The following is a 24997-nucleotide window of genomic DNA, read 5'->3' on the forward strand; positions in this document are numbered from 1 at the left end:
CTGCAATTAGATTTTTTTTATTCTTCTTCTCTTAATTAATTTAGACAGAACTCCTACCATTGCCAAAAAAAAATAAATTACAACGGACGCTTGATTTGTACGCATCCTGGTGCCGGCCGGCCGAGGCGGCACCCACCTCCTGCGACGGCCGCGCCACGTCCTCCCCCCGTGTCGCTTCCGATGATGGCACGGCCCAAACCACGCAGCACGCAACCATCTGAAACGACAAAAGGCGCGTGCGGGTGCCTCCCTCCACTCGCGTACCTTCCCCGCGCACACGCCACCCTCGCCGAGCCGCTCGCCCGCGCACTCTACATCACCTGACCTCGCAGCCTAAGCTCACACTCGCCACTTCACTTGCCGCGTTAGCCATGGCGTCCGAGGCTGCCTCCGACGCGCCGCGCGTCGTGGACGAGTGCCGGGGCGTGCTGTTCGTGTACAGCGACGGCTCCGTGGTGCGGCGGGCCCAGCCGGGGTTCTCGACGCCGGTGCGGGACGACGGGTCCGTGGAGTGGAAGGACGCGACGTTCGACGAGGCCAACGGGCTGGGGCTCCGGCTGTACCGGCCCCGGGAGCGCGGGGGGCGGAAGCTGCCGGTGTTCTTCTACTACCACGGCGGAGGGTTCTGCATCGGGTCCCGCGCCTGGCCCAACTGCCAGAACTACTGCCTCCGCCTCGCCGCGGACCTCGGCGCCGTCGTGGTGGCGCCGGACTACCGCCTCGCGCCGGAGCACCGGTTACCGGCCGCCATCGAGGACGGCGCCGCGGCGGTCCTGTGGCTGACGGCGCAGGCGGGGGACGGCGGCGACCCGTGGCTCGCCGAGGCCGCGGACTTCGGCCGCGTGTTCATCTCCGGCGACTCGGCCGGTGGCAACATCGCGCACCACCTCGCCGTGCGGTTCGGCTCGGCGGCGGGACGCGCCGAGCTCGCGCCCGTCACCGTCCGCGGCTACGTCCAGCTGATGCCCTTCTTCGGCGGCGTGGCGCGCACGCGGTCAGAGGCCGAGTGCCCCGACGACGCATTCCTCAACCGGCCCCTCAACGACCGGTACTGGCGGCTGTCGCTGCCGGAGGGCGCCACGGCGGACCACCCCGTGGCGAACCCGTTCGGGCCGGGCGCACCGGCGCTGGACGCCGTCGAGTTCGCGCCGACGCTGGTCGTGGTCGGCGGCCGCGACATCCTGCGCGACCGCGCTGTGGGCTACGCGGCGAGGCTGAAGGCGAAGGGGAAGCCCGTGGAGGTGAGGGAGTTCGAGGGGCAGCAGCACGGCTTCTTCACCATTGACCCCTGGTCCGCCGCGTCCGCCGAGCTCATGCGCGCCATCAAGCGCTTCGTCGACTCGGACGGCCGGTTCGACTGAACCGGCGAGCTAGCTGCGTGTCCCGACGGGGTTACAGTTCAGTGGTTTGCATCGCATCCTCTCTTCCATGGTTTGATTTGGTTTCCATTCTTCGCGAACCGGCTTTCGGAATCTTGGAATATCATAGTGGAAAATCCGCACAATAATCCATCCGACCTATGTTGGTAGGATCGAATCCTAGTATGTTGGAATCTGTGTGGTTTTGTGTTTGTCAACCTGTCATTGCTGGTGACGGTGTTCTTTTGTACGTTGTATTTCCTATAGCTTAGCCGACTGAAATTGTTAAATTTCTTAGTTGACGGACACAGTAAGGTTAGGGAAGGGGACTTTGATGCCCCCCCTGATAAGAGGATGCTGGGGGAGCAGGTGGGTCCGACGCTGGTGGTTGTGCTAGAGTGGGGGCATTTAGACGCGATTGGCCGTGGGTGGTGGAGGACCGCTGGTTGGGCCGCTGTCAGGACGGGGAGCTCAAAAATGAATTGATTAGCATGGACGGTGCAGGCAAGTGTGACGCGTGAGCGTGTCGCGTAGGCGCATTGGAAAAGAAGAACGATTCTGCCAGTTGGAAGTTGAAGAAAAGAGGATGACCGTTGGATTTAGATTGGATGGTTGCGGTTGTCGACTTGACGAAGAGGTAATTTCAGACGATTGTATCACCCTGTTTAACAAAGCTACAACTCCTAGCTCAATGCCAGATCTTGTATTTGTAGACTAAGATAAAATAGTTTAACTATCTATTTTTAGACTCAAACAAAAATAAAATAGCTCACTCTAACACTCTTGGTGTACCCATGGCTCTAACTTACAAATTTATAGAGCTAAAAATATCCGGCTCTAAGAATTTTTAAAGTTGAAGTTCTGACAAACAGGCTCTATATGGCACATATGACTGGGCCGATGTGGATGTGTTGTGACCCACAGGACGTAGCATCAAAATATGGGTTTTATGTTGCCTCACACACTCGGTTACGGGCAGGCTCAATAGGCCTGATTACTATGAGTAGTGATTTATTAGTGGGCCAGGTGAATTGAAGGTCCACTGTTTGCTCCCAGCTATGATCTCAACTATGTTTCGGTCGAGAGAGTAAGAGGACAAACAGCTCCCATGTTTGGCTTTTTGAATAAGTAGCAAACATAAAATCAATGTATTACGGAGGAGTTTGTGGAGCAGGAGGCAGGAGGAGTTTGTGGAGCAGGAGGCAGATGCTCACGGGCGAAAGAGACTCGGTGTGTCTTCTCCTCGGAGCTGCAGATGGAACCGAGCAAACGAATAGGTAAAAACCAACTTTCTTCTTAATTCAATTTGATGCCACATCTCCTTTATATAGAGGCGGATGGAGAGTCTAATAAACCAACAACTGAATAACTAAGCTAACTAATTCAGTCTTTATCTAACTAATCAAATCCTAATGCTAATCTAAATAACAACCGAATCAACTAACTGAACTAACTGCTGAAATGAACTGCGATCTTGAGGACGACGTCTATGGCGCAGCCAGCACTGGAGTATTGCGACGACATTTGTAGCGGCGCCCCAACATAACATCTCTCCATCCCTAGAGAAGTAGCTCGTCCTCGAGCTGGAAGGATGGAAAGCATTGTCGGAACGCGTCGAGGTCCTCCCATGATGCCATTGAATCTGGCTAACCCACCCATTCGATGAGGAGCTGACACACGCCGTGGTAGAATCGTGCCTTGTGAGCACGTTCGGGCACCGATAGCACCGTGTCGAAATGTAGGGGGTGGAAGTGCCGACAGGGACTATGGTGGCAAGCCCACAAACTTTTTCAGTAAGCCGACATGGAACACATCATGAATGCGTGCTCCCGACGGCAGGTCCAAGCAGAACACCACTTGGTTGACCTAGCTGACAATCTTTTAAGGGTCATAGAAGCATGGAAGGAACTTCTCGGTGGCGACGATGACGGAGAGCGGTGCCCGGTGGCGAAGGCAAAGCCACAACTAGTCTCCCACAACAAAGGTGACGTCACAATGCTCTCGGTCGTAGGCGCGCTTGGCGAGCTGTTAGGCTTGTTCGAGGTGACAATGTACATCAGCCAAGAACTTGTCTCATTCCTCCATCGTCTTGGCCATGATCACCACCCGAGTGTCGTCGGCTTCATAGGAATGGATGGACGGCGGCTCGCGACCATAAGCCATGCAAAACGGGGTGTCGTGCAACACCGAATGGAAGGTGTTGTAGATGCACTCCGCCCATGGCAGCCAGCGCACCCATTGCCACGGTTGATCCCCTGTCATACAATGCAAATACATGGCAATTACTTTGTTCACAGCTTTAGATTGACCATCCGATTGCGGGTGGAACGTCGTGCTCTTGTGCAACTTGGACCCCGTCGTGTGGAACAACGCCTGCCAGAAGGCCGACGTGAACACTAGGTCCCTGCTCAAGACAATGGATGATGGAACACTGTGGAGACGCACAATCTCGGCGAAGAACACACAGGAGACGGTCTCGATGGTGTAGGGGTGGTCGATCACAATGAAGTGTGCGTATTTTGAGAAGCGGTCCACCACCATGAAGATCGCAGACTTGCCGTTGACCTTGGGGAGGCCCTCAATGAAGTCGATGGAGATGTCATCCCACACAGCGGCAGGAACTGGCGGAGGAAGAAGAAGACTCGCAGGGTGGAGATGATCAATCTTGCTCCATTGGCACGTGACACAGGCCCAGACATAATCTTGCACCACCATTCGCTTGCTAGGTGTGTGAAAATCCTAGCGGAAGCGATTTAGAGTCTTCTGCACACCCTCGTGGCCGTCATTGTGCACCACAACCAGCACCTAGGGGAGAAGCGGTGATGACGAGGGCACATACAGACGGTGCTGGTAAGTGACCAGGTCATCCACCAGTGCCCATGGGTCCCCCAGGGTGCCAGCTACAGCTGATCCCAAAGCGCATGCAGAGCCAGACCGAAGTCAGTTGATGCCTTGAGGTCCACCATGATGTCAAAGCTTGGCGCGAATAGAGTGTGAATAACAACTATGTCGATGTCACACCGGGAGAGCGCATCCACAACCGTGTTGAGGCGGCCTGTCGTGTACTACATGGTGAAATCGAAGCCCAAAAGCTTGCTTACCTAATGATGCCGAGGGATCATCGCCAAGAGTTGATAAAGGAGGAATTTCAAGCTCTGGTGGTCCGTCTTGACCATGAACATGAGGCCAATCAACTCGCATTCATAGGCGGTGAGTAACTGGTGGCGAGGCACAATTGGGCGGTTGAAGAACAAGATGGGGCCTGAACCTTGATGCAGCACGACATCGAATTCGGACCCTTAACAGAAGTGCGAAAATAGGCATTATGAGGATGGGCACGATCGTCAATGCCTGCTTGAGGTTCTAGAACGTCTCCTTTGCCGATGATGACCACGCAAAGCCGTATTTTTGCAGTAGTTTCATCAATGGGCCGCCACAACATCGAAGTTGCGAATGAACTTTCTGCAGTAGCCGGTGAGGCCCAGGAAGCCCCGCAGCGCACGCGTTGAGCGCGGTTTCGGTTAGTCCATGACCGCCGTGACCTTAGCATCGTCCATGGTGACTCCCATCGCTGACACCACATGGCCCAAGTAGGAGACCAGATCGATGCCTAAGGTGCATTTGCTCTGCTTGACGAAGAGATGGTGCGTGTGCAGGACATCCAGGATGGCCCGGACATGGCGATGGTGGTCCAACCATGATGAACTGTAGATCAGAATGTCATCGAAGAAAGACAAGGATGAACCGCCGTAGGAACGAGAGAATGACGTCGTTCATCAGAGCCTGAAATATAGCTAGCGCATTGGTGAGGCCAAATGGCATGACGAAGAATTCGTAGAGGTCATCATGGGTGTAGAATGCCATCTTGCCGATGTCGTCGGGGTGCATGTGCACTTGATGGTAGCCCGACCTAAGATCCAGCTTGGTGAAGAAGGTTGTGCCGTGCAGTTCGTCAAGGAGCTCATCCATGATAGGGATCAGGAACTTGTCTTTCACCGCTTGGGCATTAAGTGCACGGTAATTGACGCAGAATCGCCAGGATCCATCCGCCTTCTTGACGAGGAGCACTGGCGATGAGAATGCAGATGAGCTGCGGCGTATGAGGCCCTGTGCTTCCATAACGCAACACTAGCGCTCGATTTCATCCTTCTGGAGGGCCGAATAGCGGTACGGGCGAACAACTATCGATGCTGAGCCAGGGAGAAGGTGAACACGATGATCACAGGCGTGCGGTGGTGGCAGACCTGACGGCTCGGCGAACAAATCGTCGAATTTGACGAGGAGGGCGTGGAGCGGGTTGCAACTGTCGCACACTTGAAGTTGGGCACTTGTCGGTCCGGGAACCCGTGCCACTAGATGCGGTGATCGACGTGCCAGAACGACATGGACATGCGACCAAAGTTCCAGAGGGTCAAACCTAAGGTCACCAGCCTCTGTGTTCCCAGCACGACATCATAGCCGCCCAGGGGAAGGAAGTATAGGTTTACCGTGAAGCCTTCATCATCGATGGAGAACACAACCTGTCGTAGGACACTAGAGCATGACACACGGTCGCCGTTGGCGACGGTGACATGGAGCCCGGTGCACTGGGTGCGCAAACCCGTGTGTGCCGCTGCACGCTTGGAGAAGAAGTTGTTGGTGGAGCCTGAGTCAAGCAACACATTCAACGTCATTGCTTCGAGCCGCACCATCACTTGCATGGTGTCCTTGGTCTTGATGCTCTCCATGGCATGGAGAGAAATCCTGGAGTCATCCTCCTCTACGGTGGTGTCGTCGTCCAAGACGGTATCTTCGTCCAGCTCCAGCAAGAACAATTTCTTCCAGGACTGATTGTGGCTGCGAATGTACTTCTTGTCGCAGTTATAGAAGAGGCTGAGGCGACAACGCTCCTCAATCTTGGGTAGCGAGAGGCGATGGACGGTGTGGCCGCCCACCGTGGTGGTGTTGGAGGATGATGGAGTCGTGGCTGGTGTAGAGCTGGCGTGGGTGCTTGTCAGCGGCGCCGTAGTCAGGGTCGTCAATGCAGGGCCACAGTAGGTGGTGGAGTGGATCTCGCGTGCCAGCGACGCATCTGTTGCTCATGGCGCTCGAACGCGCGGGCGAGGCTCATGGCCACCTCCAAGTATTGGGGGCCCTACAACTGTACATCCAAGCTCATGGGTTCCTGTAGACCCACCGTGAAGAGCTGGACTTGCTGATGCTTGGTGAGAGGACCAGCGCGGGACAAGAGCTCAAGGAAGCGCTCCTGGTAATCTGCCACAAACTCGGTGCGGCGACACGTGGTGTGCTCGCCCAACAGGTTTGCGCGAAGCAAAAGTTGATGAGCTCGGAGAATCAGGGCAAGGACGGCGTGCCCTGGTCATGCTCGACGCGTATGTACCATTCCTTTGCAGCGTCAGTGAGGTTGAAGGAGGCGAGCCAAACCTTCTCTTCTTCCATCATACGCTGGCTGCGGAAGTGTCACGTCCCAATTCTGTAATCACGTCATTAAACATAATGATGCATCATAAGCATCATGTCTAATTGTTGAGTGCTTGTTAATTTCTTTTTGTGGTTTAAAAATTTCTAAGTGTTATGAAATACCCGACATTAGAGTTTTCCTTTAGTTTAAACTTCGCTTATGCATTGTGAGTGAATCCATTTGAAAAGGGCTCATCTCATTTTGTTATTGATGCACCATAGTTCCTAAAATTATTGGAGCACAAGAGAGAAAGAGAAATATGAGAGAAAAATATGAGGGTGCAACTGAAATACATATCTCTCTTGCAAGTGGGACCCACTTGACTGACCCCACACCACCTCCCCTCTCCCACACGGGTGCACAGCAGCAGCCCCTTCCCTCTGAATGTACTTAAAGATGCCTAGAGGAGGGGGGGGATGAATAGGCTTTTCTGAAAATTAAAACTAAACAACGGATTAAACAGATGCCGGATACTCCGGTGAAGGTCGGATACTCCGGTCTGTCCGGAGTATCCGGTCTAGTCCGGATTATCCGGTCTATACAGAATCTCGAGAACAACTGAAGTTAAGCAAGTACAACTAAGGTCTAAAAGGTAACACTAGTTCTATTACCAGCACAATGCTTAAACAATAAGAGATAATAGCAAGATGATCACAAAAACTAATTATATGAGAAAATTCCCAAAACTACACAACTAGTAAAACTTGCACAATTGATGAGACAAGAAATTATCCCAGAGTTCGGCCACCTCACAAAGAAGTGCCTACGTCTCCATTGAGGAGCTCACAAAGAGCCGGGTCTTTTCCAACCCTATCCTCTTCTAGCGACCACAAAGATCAAGCTAAAATTTCCTTACTCAAGTCGATGTCGATTACAAACTTTCCGTGGCACTCCACAATGATTAGGTGCTCTACGGGCGACGTCTTGCCGTCTAAGAGCATAAGACTCCAAGAGAAATGATCACAATGTATGCTCGATGATGAACTCAATGCTCAATTGTCTCAACTTCACTCCAAACACAATCTCTCAAATTTGGCACAAACTAGGCACTAGAGATGTTTGGAGGGCTTTTAAATGCTCTTGGGAAGCTTTTTGAAAGTGGAGCTCAGCAGCAACAGTAAGCAATAAATGCTAGGGGGTGTGGGGGTATATATAGCTCACCCTAAAAAACTAGCCATTACTGTTCTGACATACCTACCACGGAGTATTCGGTGAACACCAGAGTCTCCAGCCTGAAATCCAAAACGGTGTCAGAACTAGCCGTTACGATTCTGTTGAACTGTCGGAGTCTCCGGTGAACACCGGAGTCTCTGGCCCAGACTTAGTTACCATGGAGAGAAAGTCCGGAGACTTGCCAGACTCTCCGGCTTCTCCAGGTACCGGAGTATCCGGTGAACACCGGAGACTCCTGTCTTTTATATTAAATGCTAATCGAGTAACTCCGACCAAAAATATTTTCTTACCGGAGTATCTGGTGAACACCGGAGACTCCGGCCTTTTTCTATCAAAAATAAATGATTAACCGAGCCACCCCTGGTAGAGTCTCCCTCGTAGACTCCGGCCAAAAATTCACCAACTACCGGAGTATCCGGTGAACACCGGAGACTCCGGACAAAATAAAAATATTTGGAATCGAGGCTCTTCTGGCGGAGTCTTTCTCGGAGACTCCGGCCTAAACACTGAGGACCGGAGTATCCGGTGAACACGGAGACTCCAGCCTCAGTACACACTACCAATTTTCTCGGTGTCCGTGGGTGAATGTGTCTCTCAACTATTGGTTCTAAAAGGTTATCTTGAGTATTGAGATACCATGAAAGCTAACAATTGCAACCCTCTTAATAGTACCGCTAACCTAGACTCAATTTCAAAAATAGAATAATTTAAATCCTATTGAGTGCTACATATTGCTTCTCTTTTCTTTTCGAGGGGTGTCAATCATTGTGAGTCTTCACAATTGAAACTAATACCTGTTCATAGCTTCGATAAACATATTAGTTTCTTAATCGTTTTATCATCAATAAGCCAAAACCCACTTAGAGGGTCTAGATACACTTTCACCCTCCACCCCACTCTCTCCCTCACGTTCACTCTCTCCCTCTCCAACAGCCAAGAGCAAAAGAGGCCACACTCTTTCTCCTTCCCTCTCTCAAACTCTCACTTTCCACTCAAATCCCACCTCAAGCACTAGGGTTTGAGGTATGCATATTATACTACAGTTTTTTTCCTCCTTCTTAACTTCCTTTACATTGAAGAATCTCTTGCATGCATGGAGTTTTGATGGAATTACAAGCAATTTCGTCACCACCTTTGTTCTGAAATTTCAGCAGCACTTTGACTTCCTTTCTCCAAATTCTTCCCTCTAATTCTTGCCCAAATCGATGGTCACAACCCTTGACAAAGGAATTGGGGTAAGTCTCTAGTGTTCCTTACTAGAAATGTACATTTTAGCTCGATTTTTGATGGATTTATGAGCTACAATCGAGGAATAGTGAAGTAACGTTGTGTTCTTGAGGTGATAGAGCTAGAATGAAGGTTTGGATGAGTTAGAGCTATTGATTCGTACTTGTAGAGTGGATAAAATAAGTCTACAACTCTTGGTTTAGTGCCTATGCATGTTTAAGTGGTTAGGAATTTGACATGCAAGTTGAGTCAATCGAAAAAATATCACAAAACATGTATTCTGCAGGAACCCGGAGGTTCCGGGTGATCCTAACCAAAAATACCTGAGAATGTCCACCCGGAGGTTCATCCAGAGACTCCAGAACCTAGAGGGTCTGAGTTCAACCTAAAAGTTCTGAGTGATCCCAACCAAAAATACCCGAGGATCCTCACCCGGAGGTTCACTCGGAGACTTCAGAACCCGGAGGGTCTGAGTTCAACTGGAGGTCCCAGGTGATCCCAACCAAAAATACCGAGGACTCCTACCCACAGGTTCACCTGGAGATTCTGGAACCTGGAGGGTCCGAGTTCAACCCAGAGCATCCGGATTTACTGTTCATCAAATATTTTTATCATTTCCTTTGCTGATAACTTATAAATTTCATAATTAATTCATACAAACTCCAAAAATTATGAAGCTAGTTGCGTTAGCTTCGTATGAGTGTGAACTACATATCAAAAATGTTAGAACTCAAGAAAATACTTTTATAATTAATTAATTAAATGTGTTTCAGCTTAATTAAATCATGGTTAATTAATACCATGTCCTAAAATTATGAAACCAATTGGACAATTTATGTTTCGATCAGTGCTATCTAGGAAAAATATACTTTAGTATGAAAGTGTTGTTTAAATTATTGAAGTTCATTTGATCTTGATATCAGTTTAGTGACGGTCCTGGTTTGATAGCCCTTAAATAAATTATTTATACATGAGCCTATGTACTTTAATTCGAGTATCTTTTGCTGCATTATATTAACGCGGGTATGATCGAGGGTGATCCAGAAGTTATTTCCCTTACTTGTGAAGCTGATCAACAAGGCAAATATTTAAGAATTTTTATCCTATTACTTTGGATCATATATTGTGTCAATTGATAAGTTATGCTTTATATATGTTTGCATATCAATGAATCTTATGTCGGGTTTTAGGTTAGATTCTAATTGTTGCATTACCCTCCCTTAGACATTGTTTATTGCTTGATACTTTGTAACATGGGTTGTTCATATCACACAATGGTCTAATTTAAAAAGAATATGTTATGCTTAGCATAGCTTAGGTTCTCGATAGAAGTCGAGCGATAGTTCGATCATTGTTCGCAACCTTAGAGCTTACTTTATATCACAAAGATAATGATGATGGAGGATGGTATAAGTTAATGAGGATGCGTCAAAATTTGGGCGGGCAATAGGGATGGCTCGAGAAGGGAGCCTCAGATGCTATAGGCCCACTTGAATTGATTAAGTATCATCCATTGTTGTAGTTGGCTTTAGCACTTGTCCATATTTACCATGTATCCGTATATGGGACGGATGAGCCGAATACCTTATGTAGCTGTAATCTTATGGTGTGCTAGTTTTAGGTGTTATCGGTATAATAGGCTTGTAAGGGGTATCTAGTTTGCTCTGGGAATAGTTCTAGATGACCTCCACATGCCGAGAAGTATGTTCAAACGGTTGGGGATTATTTGGGAAATGTTGGCATGAGTACCCCTTGTGTGGACCTATGTGGTTACGCAAGCCGTATGATCCTTAAGTCGTGTGGGTAATGGAGTATTCCCTGCAGGGTGTAAAATAATTTGAATTGTCACGCCCTCGGTTACGAGCATGCTTCTATCCATTTGTATCAATCGTAGAGTTCCGGTTATGGCTGTGATGGTATGTTGGGAAATGTATGGTGATGTTATTGAAGTTTTGATACGGTTTAAGTTATAATTATGGTATGGTAATGATCTCATGATAGAAGGTTGTTTATTGTTAGATATACACTTGAGTCAAAATTGCTCTTGCATATGAAATTCACCTACCTTTGTGACCGAGTTCTTGCTAATTATTCAAATTACATTCTCCTTGTAGTCGAATTATTTATAAGTGTCTATTATTGATTAAGTCTTGCGAGTACATTTGTACTCACGCTGCTTGTTTTCTTTCCAGGTGAAGATGGGTGCCGGTTGTTCAAATCCCACCAAGAGCGGTGTAGTGGCAAGTAGTCGCTATATTAATACTAACCCCGGTTGGTTGCCTTGTGGGAAAATGGCGCCACCAGCCTTCATTTTATTCTAGATGTTTTTCTTTTGATGCGATATATACATTTATGCTAGAAAACACTTGTCCTTATTATTTCGTTCAGCTTGTAATCACTTGTAATCTTTTTTAACTTAATGTTGTGATATTCATGTTGTAAAGATATATATGGGTAATAGCTCTCCTGAGAGTTACCAGAGCACACATACCGAAACTACTAGAGTTAGACTCACTTTAATCATTCGTGGCTGCGATTGTTGTTGTGAGATGTCGGTTAGCACATGACGTATCGAGAGACAAACGCAGGCTAGCTCTTGCCTTATTAAAATGATCATCCTAATGATTAACTCGAATTTAATTTGGACGGGCCCTCACATGAAGTACTACTCACATCTGTTGAGAAAAGGCCTCAGATCTGTTGAGAAAAGGCAACGGATCCCCTTGGCTATTGTACTTTGGGAAGTCAAGCTTGTGCATGTGTGGAGGAGCGCGGTTGTCGCTATGGAAACCGTCGTGCGGTTGGGGCAAGGCCTCGCGGCCGTGTTCTAGGCAATTGTTGGCAAGATGGTGGGCACGCTGTTGTTGGTCAAGGTCGTGGAGTTGGTCCTCCATGACCTCGAGATGATCGAGCTTGGCGAGGATGGCTTTCATCGTTGCGAGTTTGTTGTCATCTTTGCGGGCAGCTTTCATTGTTCATCTTTGCAGGTGTGTTTGCCAGCCATGGTCAATGGCGCGAAGCTACAACAGGGAGTGATGAGAGGATGGCTGGAATCTAATACCAGATATTACGACTGGAGGAGTTTGTGGAGCAGGAGGCAGGTGCTCATAGGAGGAAGAGACTTGGCGTCTCTTTTCACCAGAGCTGCAGATGGAACCGAGCAAACAAATAGATAAAAACTAACTTTCTTCTTAATTCAATCTGATGTCGCATCTCCTTTATATAGAGGTGGATGGAGAGTCTAACAAACTAACAACTGAATAACTGAGCTAACTAATTCAATCTTTATCTAACTAATCAAATCCTGATGCTAATCTAAATGACAACCAAATCAACTAACTGAACGAACTGCAATCTTGAGGACCGTGACTATGGCGCAGCCAACACTGGAGTCTTGCGATGACATTCTTAGCGGCGCCCCCACATAACACAATGTGTTTAATTAACTTCTTTTGAAAATAAAGAATGATTAGTTTTTTATAAAGCCTTCCTAAGATAATTTGACGATTAGTCAGATTAATGACGAGTCACTGATGCTTGTGTGGTCCAATCAATTTGATGTGTACACACTGATATAATGTGGCAAGTAACAGTGACTATGACCAAGGATTTTCCTTCACGGTCCAAATTCCTGTCGTGAAGGGATTTTCGTTCCCTTCAGTGCTTCAACAGTTTCCCTTCACGGTTCTCATCACGAATGGATTCCCAGTGTCATTCCCTTCAGGACGGGATTCTCTCTCCTTTCCCTTCGCGATTCCCCTCGAAGTGAAACTGTTAAAGATGAGAGAAAATAAAAGAAATAGAAACGGGGAAGAGAATCGAGAAGAAAATGAAATAAAGAGAATATGATCAGAGATAGTCTTATATCTTACTGTTACTTACAAAACATAGCCTCAGATAGCCAATAAGACTAGTTCTTCTAAATCGATGGATACAATCAATTTGTTTTTTTCTTCCTTTTCCCATTGATTTTTTGATATACTGATGATCCAGCACCCTCTATATCTCCTGGATAAGTCCATGACGTCTCCGCTCTTCCATCTCTGTCAACGTAGCCATCTCCTTCCTCTCATCTCACTTCAGCAGAACCACACAACTACCAGTCCAGCAACCTTTGATGTTACAAGATACAAGCACGTTTGCATCATGATGAATATTCATGTCAGTTGAATCTGAACTCTTCATCAGACTTTTCCTGAAAGTATACTCGTCAGTTGTCACCCAGATTTCCTTGGAAGATTTGGCACTTGTCATCAGAAAAGAGATGCTATTGCTTATCAGAGATTGCTCTGATCCTTTATTTCTGTTGATGGATCTTATCTGAACAAAATAGTATTATTGCGCCCCTTGATAGTTCTTTTTTTTTACATCAACCTGAGAATTGATTATTTATCCATGTGCCCCGTATTAAAATTACAGGAGTGAAAGAAACATCACGACTGACTTATCTCTTGAGTTAAATCATCGGAACTTTCTTAGAATTCATTTTAAATACATACTAAAACGTAGGAATTTGGATCTTAACGCCCCTCAAATACTCAAACAGTCCCATGGCAAAAACAAGAGTATTAGGAGGCAACAAGGATCACAAAGAACACCATGCATTTTAGAAATCACGAAATGTTGGATAGATAAGTCCAGTGACTAATGACGAAAATTAGGGGGCTCTGTTAAATGTCGCGTTAAGCACTGCCACACCACGATCCAACGGCTAATAATTCCCAGTTACCACAGACTCGTTCTTATCATCAGCTCATCAAAAGCTAGCAGATGGTATGATGCAAGAGGGCGCAGCTACATGTAGCTCGGGTGGTGTACTGATATCGGTGTTTTTTTAAAATAGGAAGTTTTTATTAAACTTAGATAATTATATCAAGTGATATAACTATGCTAAGAACATTTTTGGTCTCTGCATAATAAAGATGCATTCAGCCAAAAAAGAAAAGGGACAGCACAATAATTTTTTTTATCATAGGTGGAAATAGGAGTTGATACGGTAAGTCGATCCTCCCACTAGACCGTCACCCATAAATCTAGGTAAAACACTCTCTGACCATCCGCTCTAAATGCTGACACGTCACTGCAACCATATCTCAAGAATCCAGCTTCTATAATATAGCCCAAGTACGGAGCCAGTGAGTACATAGGTAAATGACTTGAAAAGGAGAAGAAATATTTATTTTATCAAACATCATATCATTCCTACATAACTTTAGTGAACAGCAAGTAGCAGCCGCCTCCAGCAGGACTTTTAGTTTCAAGTCCTTCCTAATACCCCTTAGCCAAGTGCCAAAGATATGTGATATGTTACAAGGTCAGAAGAGTCCTGAAGTCGCTTGTATGATAGACCACACAACGTGGACAGGACGACATTCAAAGAACATATGTTTAATTGTTTTCTCTTTGTGATAAAAGTAACAGTTTATATTGTCTTGCCAATTACGTTTAGCCAGATTATCTCTTGTCAGTACTACACCTCAACGTAAGTAAAAAAAAGATGTTGACTTTGAGTGGCACCTTCAATTTCCAAAGACCTTTGTTAACACTGGGAACATAACTATGCACTAATATCGGTGTGAAGAAAATTTTAATTATATATATATATATATATATAGACACACACACGGTGAAACGACACCAGGATCATTTAGGCTCTAAGTTCGCCCTTGGATGCAATAGAATGATAAGTTGAACTTGCATGATCAGGCCATTAGCTCTACTAGTGGCCACACGACAGCTGGTATGGCCTTAATCAGTCCCCACTTGTTTGCAACTCAACTTCGCTATCAACCTAAAGCATGGTATTTATATGCTAAGTTGATATGGCATAAATATGTATAGTGAGTGATCTGATATGGGCAGAACTTGGCCAATGCCGACTCAAAGGCAACCAACCCAAGTTGGCCATTATTAATTCATTATTAAACTCAAAGTGGTAAAGGATGATCAGGTCATACCCTATGTTTGACCAATCATACTAAATTGCTAATTAATTAAAATCAATTAATTGATTATACCCACTCAGTTACCAGTCCAGTAATTGGTATTAGTACAAAACACAAACAATTTCCCATCATGCATGAATCCAGCTGCTGAAAGGCTTTTAAATTTGAGCATTTCATTCAATAGTTTTCAGAGACTATTGGTCAAAATAATTTTTAGAGACCTTTTATTCAGGTGTATTTGTCAGTTGTCAGCCACACTTCCTTGCTATATTTCAGATTGAGGATCTTTGGTTGAGACATTTTATTTTATTTTTTAAACTAAAAATATATATTTAAAAAAACTTTATTTTATTCTACAAGCTTTAAATCCTGCATGAATAGAGTCTATGAATCCCCAAATCTAGGATGAGACCGCGTTCCAGAATTTTTTTTAAAAAAAAACAGAAGCTAGTCCAAATAGGTCTGTGATTTTTTTAGTCCAAATAGGTCTGTGATTTTTTTAGTGTGTAAATCACGTCTGACTGCTTATCCCAAGTGTAAAGGTCACTAGCCTACTACTTTGATCCAGAGGAAAAAGCTAACAAACTGGAGATGAACCAGAGCAGCCAAATGTTCCATAGATAAATCAAATACATTTTCTTCCTATCAGCTTCAAGCATATGTGGACCACAATAAAACGTGACGTACCTGTTGTTTGTCGAGTCAAAGGTTTCATGAATCTCTTCAGGATGTATGTATAGATTATATATCTAAGAGTATGTGAGTGTATATAGAGTATAATGTGAGTTCAAATACTACAACTTATACTTCAGTATTAAAGACTAAAAAAACAATGACCGATGGCAAGGGTAAAAGGGCTCAAGTGAGTTGCAGTTCAAGTGTTCTGTTATAAGCACCGCTTCAAACTCCACTGGCTCAAGCATGTACAAAGAGGGTGTTTACATAAAAAAAACAGGTTTATTTATATCAAGTCACAAGTGGTGGGTGTCAGGGAGAAAAATATGTATAAGTTTACTTTAAGTGTTTAAAGTGTGCTGACAAGTTAGTTGAATCTTTTTAACACCCATTTGCATAGAAGGATTTTTCTGTAAGTGCTTAGTGACGTTACAATATTCTTTTTCTTAAGCACCCGTATGATGAGCACTTGCATGACGAGACCATTAACTCACCAACGTGCCAATTGCTAATAAAGCAAGGTGTGCTAATTGCTAAGCTGACATGGCACACATGCACATAGTGCGTGCTCTGACTGACAGGATTTGACCAATGCCGACTTAAAGGCCACCACACATGCTGCCCATTAAATATTGCCATTTCCTTGAAAGCTAAGTATCTTGGAGGAAGTTCAAAAATATATGAGTGACATTGCAAAGATTTGAATCTCAGAAGTGTATATCTAATTAGGGCTAACGAGCTGAACTCGAACCAGCTTGCTCTATCAAATTTGAGCTTGATAAAAAATGGAGCTGAGCTCAAGCAAGCCTATGATGGCGACTGAGCTTAGGGATGGACTTGAGCGCAGCTCGAGTCAAGCTTGCCTAAGCTTGGTAATGGAAGAAAACTCGAGAAGGCTTGAGTAGGTCTTGCCGTCTGGGTTATTTTTAAGTCGTGATCACTTAAGTAAGCTTGAGGATGATCCCTTTCTTTCAGCTCTTGCAACATCTTCTTGGACCCTATAGATACATAAGAAAAATTAATGTCTTATTAAAACGACAATGATGTCATCTAGAGAAGAGTGAATAAGTGATTTTACAAAACTTCGACCCTTTTACTATTTGAACTAAACTTATAGTGAAAAATCTAAATATGTTAGGCTCAACTAATACACAAACACCCTAAATAAGTTTAAATGTTACAAACCAAGGGTGTGACAAAGAATATCCGAATCTAGCAAGATATGCAAGAAAATATCCAAAGTTCGGACATCTCCATTTGAGGTTCCTACGTCTCCGTTGAGGGGCTCAATCACACTTGAGTTGAGTCTCTTTTAAATATTTTCCTCACCAAGCTCGATCATACTTGAGCTTGAATTTTTACTATTTATTTCTTCCCTTGCAGAGGCGAAATTCAAGGCTTTATAAACTTCCCGCGACACACGACAACTTTAGGTGCTCGTTGGCGACGTCTAGCCGCCTAGGAGCTTCAAGCTCTAAGGGTAACAAACGCAACGACAAACTTCTTGTCGATGAACTTGAGTGTTCAAGATCGGAGTTATGCTCACTTCAACTCAATCTTCTAATCTCTCAATCCAACTCACTTTCTTCTCAAATCTCACACTAAATCGGAGTGGGAAGAGCTCTAATAGCTTTGGCTTTGAGTATTTTGGTGGGAGCACCAACACTTCTCAAAGGAAGGGTAAAGGGGGTATATATAGCCAGCCCCAAAAACTACGTTAGATAAAGGGCCCAAGAGGTTAAGGGCAGGGGAGGCTGATTGATTCCTTCCATCTCCGCTCTTCTCTTTTTGACTGGAATAAACCTCTTCGGTTACTGTTGAAGATAATTGTCCCAACAGATAGTAACTACAAGGAATATTTTAGTACTAATTTATGTGAAAACTTCATTAACAATTTTACAAATAACTTTCTACTAACATTGTATGTAACTTGTCAATATATATAAAATATCTCTGGAATGTATGCAATGTTGATCTTATTTTGTAGATCTTGTAGTAAAGAATGCAATGGTACAAACTAAAACAAACATCGAATTAAGGAGTAAAAAGAGTAAATTTTGCAAAACTATACTACGATTATCAAAACTATCACAAAACTACATATTTTCCTTCTATTTTACAAAACCACACTTATTTTACATCATTTTATCACAAAACTACACTTCTTTTGGTTTAAGAATCACAAAACTACATTTTTTTCTCTACTATTTTACAAAACCACACTTACTTTACATCAGTTTATCACAAAACTACACTTCTGTTACCGTGAACAAATCTGATAAGATGTGCCCATGCGTCATACTTACATGTTTCAGCCTTGACCTTTTGCTGACCTGACCGACTACGTCATTTCACAATTGCTTAATAAGTTAGTAGATCCTATATAGTCTTTGTGCTCCTTATCTTAGGAGCTACCGATCTGACACGAGTTAAATTACTGTGCATGAAAGATTGATGCTAGTGAGGGTTGGTGTGACACTATTTAGCCACCCAAATAGTATCATGCTAACCTCCACCAGCGTCACTTGGGTCGCTAAATAGTGTCATGCTAACCCCACCAACGCTAATTTTTTGCGTGCATGAATTCAACTCGATCAATAGTTTTCAAGAGAAGGAGGCCAAACGCCACATATGATCTATTAATTTAGCAAGCAATTGTGGAATGACGTAGTCGGGCACGTTAGTAAACGGTGAGTACTGAAGCCTATAAGTATAACGCGTTGGTCTATCTTATTAGATCTATTCAAAATAACAAAAATGTAGTTTTGTGATAAAATGATGCAAAGTAACTATGGTTTTGTGAAATATGATAGAATAAATGTATTTTTGTAATAGTTAAACTAAAAGACGTGTAGTTTTTTTATAAAGTGATATAAAATAAGTGTGCTTTTATAAAATAGGAGGGAAAAAATGTAGTTTTATAATAATTTGGGATCGTAGTGTAATTTTATAAAATTTATTCGAGTAAAAATCATTTAAAGTAACTAGAACGGTGCACGGGACATGTCGCAGCCCCACGTAACTAGAACGGGCCAGCCCACTCGCCGGAGCATCTCCCAGATCGATTACACGTCAGCTGCCATCATGCGAGGAGCCCAGATACAAGGACACGTCACCATAAACTGATACAACAGGCAAGTTGCACTCGACGACACTCGGAGTACTACGCATGCAGCACGAACCTCGATGCAGCTTTGGACTCCTACGTGGCACATGCATGGACCACATGTCCGAATTGATTAAGCAGCAGCCTCGGCGCAGCTGTGGACGAATCGGCTCACGAGACTGATCAACTCGCCGGCGGCCTCGGACCCCGGGTCCAGCGTGTAGAACCCGTGTGGCTCGCTGGCGAACTCGGCGAACTCCACTGGCTTGCCCATCGCCACCAGCCGCTCGGCATAGTCGGCGACGCGGTCACGCATCATGTCGAGGCCGCCGGCCACCACGAGGACCGGCCGGAAGTCCACCGAGCCCAGGTCGGGGCTGTCCGGCCCGAATGGGTTCGCCGCTGGGTGGTCCCTGGTGGCGCCGACCGGCAAAGAGAGCCGCCAGAAGCGGTCGAACAGGTCCAGGTTCAGCAACACCTCCGCGGGGCAATCGGCCTCCGACGGCATCCGGTGCACGCCGCCGAAGAACGGCATCAACAGGACGTAGCCGCGGACCGTGACCGGGTCGAGGTCGAGCTTGCACGCGGCCGAGCCGGCGCGCACGGCGAGGTGGTGCGCTATGGTGCCGCCCGCCGAGTCGCCGGCGACGAACACGCGCCCGAAGTCGGCGGCCTCGGTGAGCCAACCGTCGGCGGCGCCAGCGTTCACGGACTGCTCGCGGAGCCATCGCAGGAAACCGGCCCCGTCGCCGACCGCCGCGGGAAGCCGGTGCTCAGGGGCGAGGCGGTACCCTGCGGACAGGACGACGGCGCCTGCCTCCGCGGCGAGGCGGAGGCAGAACGCGTGCACGTTGGCCCACGTGCACGACCCGAGGCAGAAGCCGCCGCCGTGGAAGTGGACCAACACCGGCAGCTTCCCGGCGGGCGCGGCCGGCTTGTACATGCGGACGCGGAGGTTCTTGACCTTGTCGTAGACGGCCTCCTTCCATTGCACGGACGGGTGGCTCTCCGGGAAGGTGGTCGGGCAGAACACTGGGTCCGCTGACCGGAGGACGGTGCCGTCGCTGAGGACGCGCAAGAAGCCGAAGATGTCCTCGACGACGCCGTTCGCAGGCGGAGGCGCCGCACCGGTGGCGGGCATGGATGGCATGTTGGTGTGCGCGCAAGCCTGGTCCAACTAAGACTTGAGAGGACTGGAAGGCTAGGTTGCCAAGATGCAGCGACCTCAACCCTCTTATATAGCCATGAGCCATCAGTGGCAACGGGCATCAAGCAAAACATTACCTGTAAATAAAATTTATTGAAGGTAAACATAATTTATTTGAATAATGGATATATTGGATAAAATTTAAATAAAGTATCAGTAACCATGATATATTTTTTCTACTGGATCCACCGATAAACCTAGTAAACTAGGTTCATCAATGATAATGCTTTCCCTTATAGAAATTTTGCATTTTAATATGCCGATAGTTCTGTCATCGTGACACCATGATAATGTTTTCCTTGATAGCAATTGTGCATTTTGATATGCCGATGATTCTATCATGCATGATAACATGACGTAGGCACACTACTACAAAACTAGTTTTATATGTCGGTCCATCACTGTCAGTTTATATCAAAGATCGACACTAAAAAGCCATTCGAAAAGAATCAACAGTAAAACTTGATTATCACTGTCGGCTCGTGGCTAGAGCCGACAGTGAAACCTTAACTATCACTGTTGGTTGGTGGCTAGAGCTGGCAGTGATAGTCGTTAAGCATTATTATCGGTTGGTGGCTAGAGCCGGCAGTGATAATCAAGGTTTCACTACCAGTTCGTGGCTAGAACCGACAGTGATAATGGATGATAATTTTTTTAAAAAAAATCGTAATTTTTTCATACGAAATCGGATGGAAACAAACTTCATGTCAAAACTATAGCCCTCGATGAGATCTACAACTTTATAGTTGAATTTTTTTCCATTTGATGTCATTTAGATATCCAAATAATCATATGAAGTTCAGGCAGAAGATATAAAAAAGATTGCGTATGCTAATAGTAAACTAGTACTTCTATAATGGTATGATAAGGACATATCTCGCGAGCTGAGAGGTTCTGGGTTCGAGTGCCACGAACCGCACGTGCACGTATTTTGTGAAAATTGCGTGCCTTATGACTTGCGACGGTGTGGAGTTCCTCGGGTGCAATTTTTTTTTCAATTTTTTCTAACCCAAAAAAACATCGATTTGCCGTTCGACTATCACTGCCAGCTGAAAGTTTCAGCCGGCAGTGATAACTCTTCATTACCGACAGTGAAAATAGTTTTAGAGCTGGCAGTGAAGGGATTTATACAATAGTAGCACGCCATGTTTAGCAGCCACACCGTGGAAGCTTCTATGGAACCAGCCTCACTATTATAAAAGCAGGGGTCCTAGTTCCTGCCGTTGGATTTCATGATCGATCCGATCGGACGGTCGGTACGCGGCGTAAGTGGCGCAGCCAGGTTGTCCAGAGAATGATCCCATGGAGGTTACATCCGGTGTGTCAGTGTATGCCAGGTCATTAAGATATATATTTAGCACCTCAAGTAGCATCACAAGCACAAATCCATCATCTTTTGCTAGTCTTTTGTGGTAATGAGTCATTGTTTTCATCCAGCATAGCTGAGGGTAAAGCCTTCATCATCTTTTGCTGCCTTTTTTGGGAGGTGAGAATCAATGGGCAACATGTGTGGTGGCCTTTGAGTCGGCATTGGCCAAGTCCTGCCCATCAGATCACGCACTGTGTCCATGTGTTCCATGCCATATCAGCTTGCTTTAGCTTGATAGATACGTTCAGTAGGGGACTGAACTGATTGAGTCAGTCCATGGTAGTCGGCGTGTCGGCATTGGCTGAATTCATGGCCTCATCATGTAAGTGCAACGAACTTAGAGCTGTATTATAGCATATCACGCATTGGCTGAATTGGGATAGTGGAGTCTGTGAAGCAGTGCTTAACGGAGTACTTGAACTGCAGCTCACTTTTAATTTTACCCTTTTTTTTCTTGGCCATCAGTCATCGTATTTATTTTTATTTGGTAGAAAAATGCCGTCATTGTGTTTATCTTTGGAACATCTGATTGCTCTGGTTTATCTTCCAGATTAGGTTGCCTTTTTCCACCAAGATCAAATGGTGGGCTGGTCCCTGGTGGCTTTTCCACTTTCACACTGCAAAAATATCTGTCCCGTTTGCGGCAGCTTCTGCCTTTCAAAAGAAAATGAGAGGTCAGAGTAATCTCGGATAGGCATAGGTCTCTCTTTCTTGATGGCATGGGGTCTGAATCTGAAATCTTCCAAGGAAATCTGGGTGACAACGGACAACTAAACCTGGATAAAACTGACTGAATGAAGAAAAGATCAAATTTAAAAAGCTTTTGTTGTTGTAGTAATATCAATGACTGGAGTACTGCTAGTTGAGTGTGTCTGCTATCATCTAAAAAGAATTTTAGTGTGTCTGCTAGAGTGAGAGGAGAGGGAAGAGATGGCAATGCTGATAGAGACGGAAGAGAAGACACGCCATGGGCTTATCCAAGGGAGATGGATCAATGGGAAACGAAAGGAGGGGAAACAAATCAATTGTGCGGATAGATGCAGAGCTTGGAGTGACAGGAAAAAAGATAAGTTTTGCGTGATGAATAATGAGTGGCATAATTTTGGCCAATGAGAACTGACAGTCTGATGGAACTAGTCTTATCTGTATGCCACAAGTTCAGAGTAGTTAGCTGTTCAGTTGAGCTCTGGACTTGGATGGTAAATTAGTCTGGCTTAGACTACTAAACTGTTTAATCAGATGTAGGCTGTACTGTGTAATTTTTTAGTTTTCAGATGGAAATAGATCAAATAGAAACAATGATTCAGTTACTTCACTAGTTGCAGGTATATATAATAGAACCATATGCGCATCTGAGAATTGCTAGCCTCATGGAAGTAATCTTATTGGCAAGCTAGTTGAGGCGCCATAAAACAAGAGATATCTCTTTTTTTTTATTCTTTTCTTTTAGAGGAAGCAAGACATGCCTACGTGTACAACAATGCTGCCACATGGCATCAGACATATGGAGCCCATTGCCACATATGAGCAACGTAAGACAAAACCGGGTCAAAACCACTGAGAGGGAAAAAACATTCGGTTTGAAGAGTGGAGAGAGCAAGAAAATCTAGTTTTATAGTTGAAGGAGGAAAATCAAACTGGGGCAAGAGTTGAAGGGGCAAAATAGACTTCTTCCAACTCAATAACAAGGTGTTGAGCGATCATGATGAACATTTCAGTACATATCAAGGAAGAATCCCGAGAGAATATGACTAGCTGAAGATTATGCTGCCAACAAGGCAGAGCTTTTGGTAGAGAATGGCACGCGGTTAATTATTGTGATTGAAAAAAGATGAACTTTATTAATTAGCAATGTTCATGATTGAGACATGAAATCCATCAATCTAACATAATGGACACATGAAGATCGATTGGAGAGATTGCCAACATTTCTCCTTATTTTACCTAGCTAGAATTTTAAAATAGTTCCAACACAAAGTGGCAGCTCAGGCTCAGTGTCTCACACTACTAGTAGCTCAGCTCAGCATGAGCAGGCCTTGTCCATGAACTGCTGCACGACTCTGACCAGCTCGCCCACCGGCTCGCTCCACGGCCGGAGCGAGAAGAAGGCGTGCCCCTGCCCCGGGAACTCGACGACCTCCACCGGCTTCCCCATCTCCGCCATCCTTCGCGCGTACTCCACGTTCCTGTCCCGCAGGATGTCGTCCCAGGCCACGACGACCAGCGTCGGCCCGACGTCGAGACGGTCCAGCCTCGGCGCGTCCGGCGCGAACGGATTCAGAAATGGGTGGTCCGCTGTGGCGCCGGCCGGGAGGCACAGCCGGATGTACCGGCCGGACATGTCCCTGTTCAGGAACGCGTCGTCCGGGCAGCTCAGCTCGTAAGGAGTCGGCTCGGAGCCGGTGAAGAACGGCATAAGCATGACGAACCCGCGGAGCCGGATAGGGTGTAGCGCGGCCGGCGCGCCGGAGAAGCGGACGTTCATGTGATGCGCGAGGACGCCGCCCGCTGACTCGCCGGCGACGAAGACTCTGCTCACGTCGGCGACCTCGGCGAGCCAGGGGTCAGCGCCGGCCTCGTCGCGGAGCCAGAGGAGGACCGCGCACGCGTCGTCGATGGCGGCGGGCAGGCGGTGCTCGGGCGCGAGGCGGTAGTCCGCGGACAGGACGATGGCGCCCAGCCCCGCGGCAAGCCTGCTGCAGGCGGCGTGGAAGATCGGCCACGCGTAGGAGCCGATGCAGAAGCCACCACCGTGGAAATAGACCACGACAGGGAGCTTCCTCTTGCCGGCGTCCGCCGCGGGCTTGTACACGCGGAGGCGCAGGCCTTGCGCGGCGTTGTAGACGGCGTCCTTCCACTCGACGGACGGGTCGGCGGGGACGTCCGCCTCGGTGCCACCGAGCGGCTCTGCGGACCGGACGACGGTGCCGTCGCTGAGCACGCGCAGGACGCCGCGGCAGTCCTCGACGACGTGCGGGGGCGCGTCGCCGGAGGCGACCGTGGAGGCAACCATGTCGACAACCGAAGAGTAGTGTCCAGAACGCTGATGTCTGAATCTTCCGGCAGGACTGGCAGCTCGGGAAGAAAGATCAAGAAGAGATGGTGACTTGCCACCAACTGGGCAGACCAGAACTCAGATGCTTGCTCTGTTTAAATTTGAAAGGTGTTCAAACTTGGAACAACAGTTCGTGTAAGGCATTGACAATTCGTTTAACAAACAATCGTCTGACTGCTCGCCGCTCGATCCAAAAGTGAGGAAATCGGCTGAGATTTAGCCAAATTTCAGATAATTCAGGCTTGGCCATTCCGAGACTAGAATTATCAAACCCGATCACGAGGTGTGATTACAAGTTTATTAAAAAGCTCAAAGTTCGTGAGCTACTTAAGTTTGACTCGTTCTAGATTTGATTCAAGCTAGATTCGATCTCAAAACAAGCTAAATTCGAGCATGAACTAAGACTCGAGTTATTGAGTAT

At 46.4% G+C, this 24997-nt stretch overlaps 3 protein-coding genes across 3 annotated transcripts; 1 reads left to right on the plus strand and 2 right to left on the minus strand.

Annotated features, from left to right (window-relative positions):
• The first annotated feature begins 129 nt into the window (after positions 1-129).
• On the plus strand, positions 130-1570 carry LOC133891993 (carboxylesterase 15-like). The gene has a single exon (XM_062332730.1). The coding sequence runs from the start codon at positions 372-374 to the stop codon at positions 1359-1361; it is 990 nt and encodes a 329-aa protein (XP_062188714.1). The 5' UTR covers positions 130-371; the 3' UTR covers positions 1362-1570.
• Positions 1571-18781: 17211 nt separating this feature from the next.
• Positions 18782-20164, minus strand: LOC133892839 (carboxylesterase 15-like). Its single transcript, XM_062333805.1, has one exon. The coding sequence runs from the start codon at positions 20093-20095 to the stop codon at positions 19079-19081; it is 1017 nt and encodes a 338-aa protein (XP_062189789.1). The 5' UTR covers positions 20096-20164; the 3' UTR covers positions 18782-19078.
• A 3181-nt stretch (positions 20165-23345) lies between these two features.
• LOC133893450 (carboxylesterase 15-like) lies at positions 23346-24832 on the minus strand. The gene has a single exon (XM_062334473.1). The coding sequence runs from the start codon at positions 24532-24534 to the stop codon at positions 23542-23544; it is 993 nt and encodes a 330-aa protein (XP_062190457.1). The 5' UTR covers positions 24535-24832; the 3' UTR covers positions 23346-23541.
• Positions 24833-24997: the final 165 nt, after the last annotated feature.

Source organism: Phragmites australis, chromosome 15 (assembly GCF_958298935.1).
Source record: "Phragmites australis chromosome 15, lpPhrAust1.1, whole genome shotgun sequence".
Lineage (NCBI taxonomy): Eukaryota > Viridiplantae > Streptophyta > Magnoliopsida > Poales > Poaceae > Phragmites > Phragmites australis.

Bases quoted from the DNA above. Each gene is read 5' to 3' on its own strand.
- LOC133891993 (XM_062332730.1), top strand. From the start codon at position 372: ATGGCGTCCGAGGCTGCCTCCGACGCGCCGCGCGTCGTGGACGAGTGC.
- LOC133892839 (XM_062333805.1), bottom strand. From the start codon at position 20,095: ATGCCATCCATGCCCGCCACCGGTGCGGCGCCTCCGCCTGCGAACGGC.
- LOC133893450 (XM_062334473.1), bottom strand. From the start codon at position 24,534: ATGGTTGCCTCCACGGTCGCCTCCGGCGACGCGCCCCCGCACGTCGTC.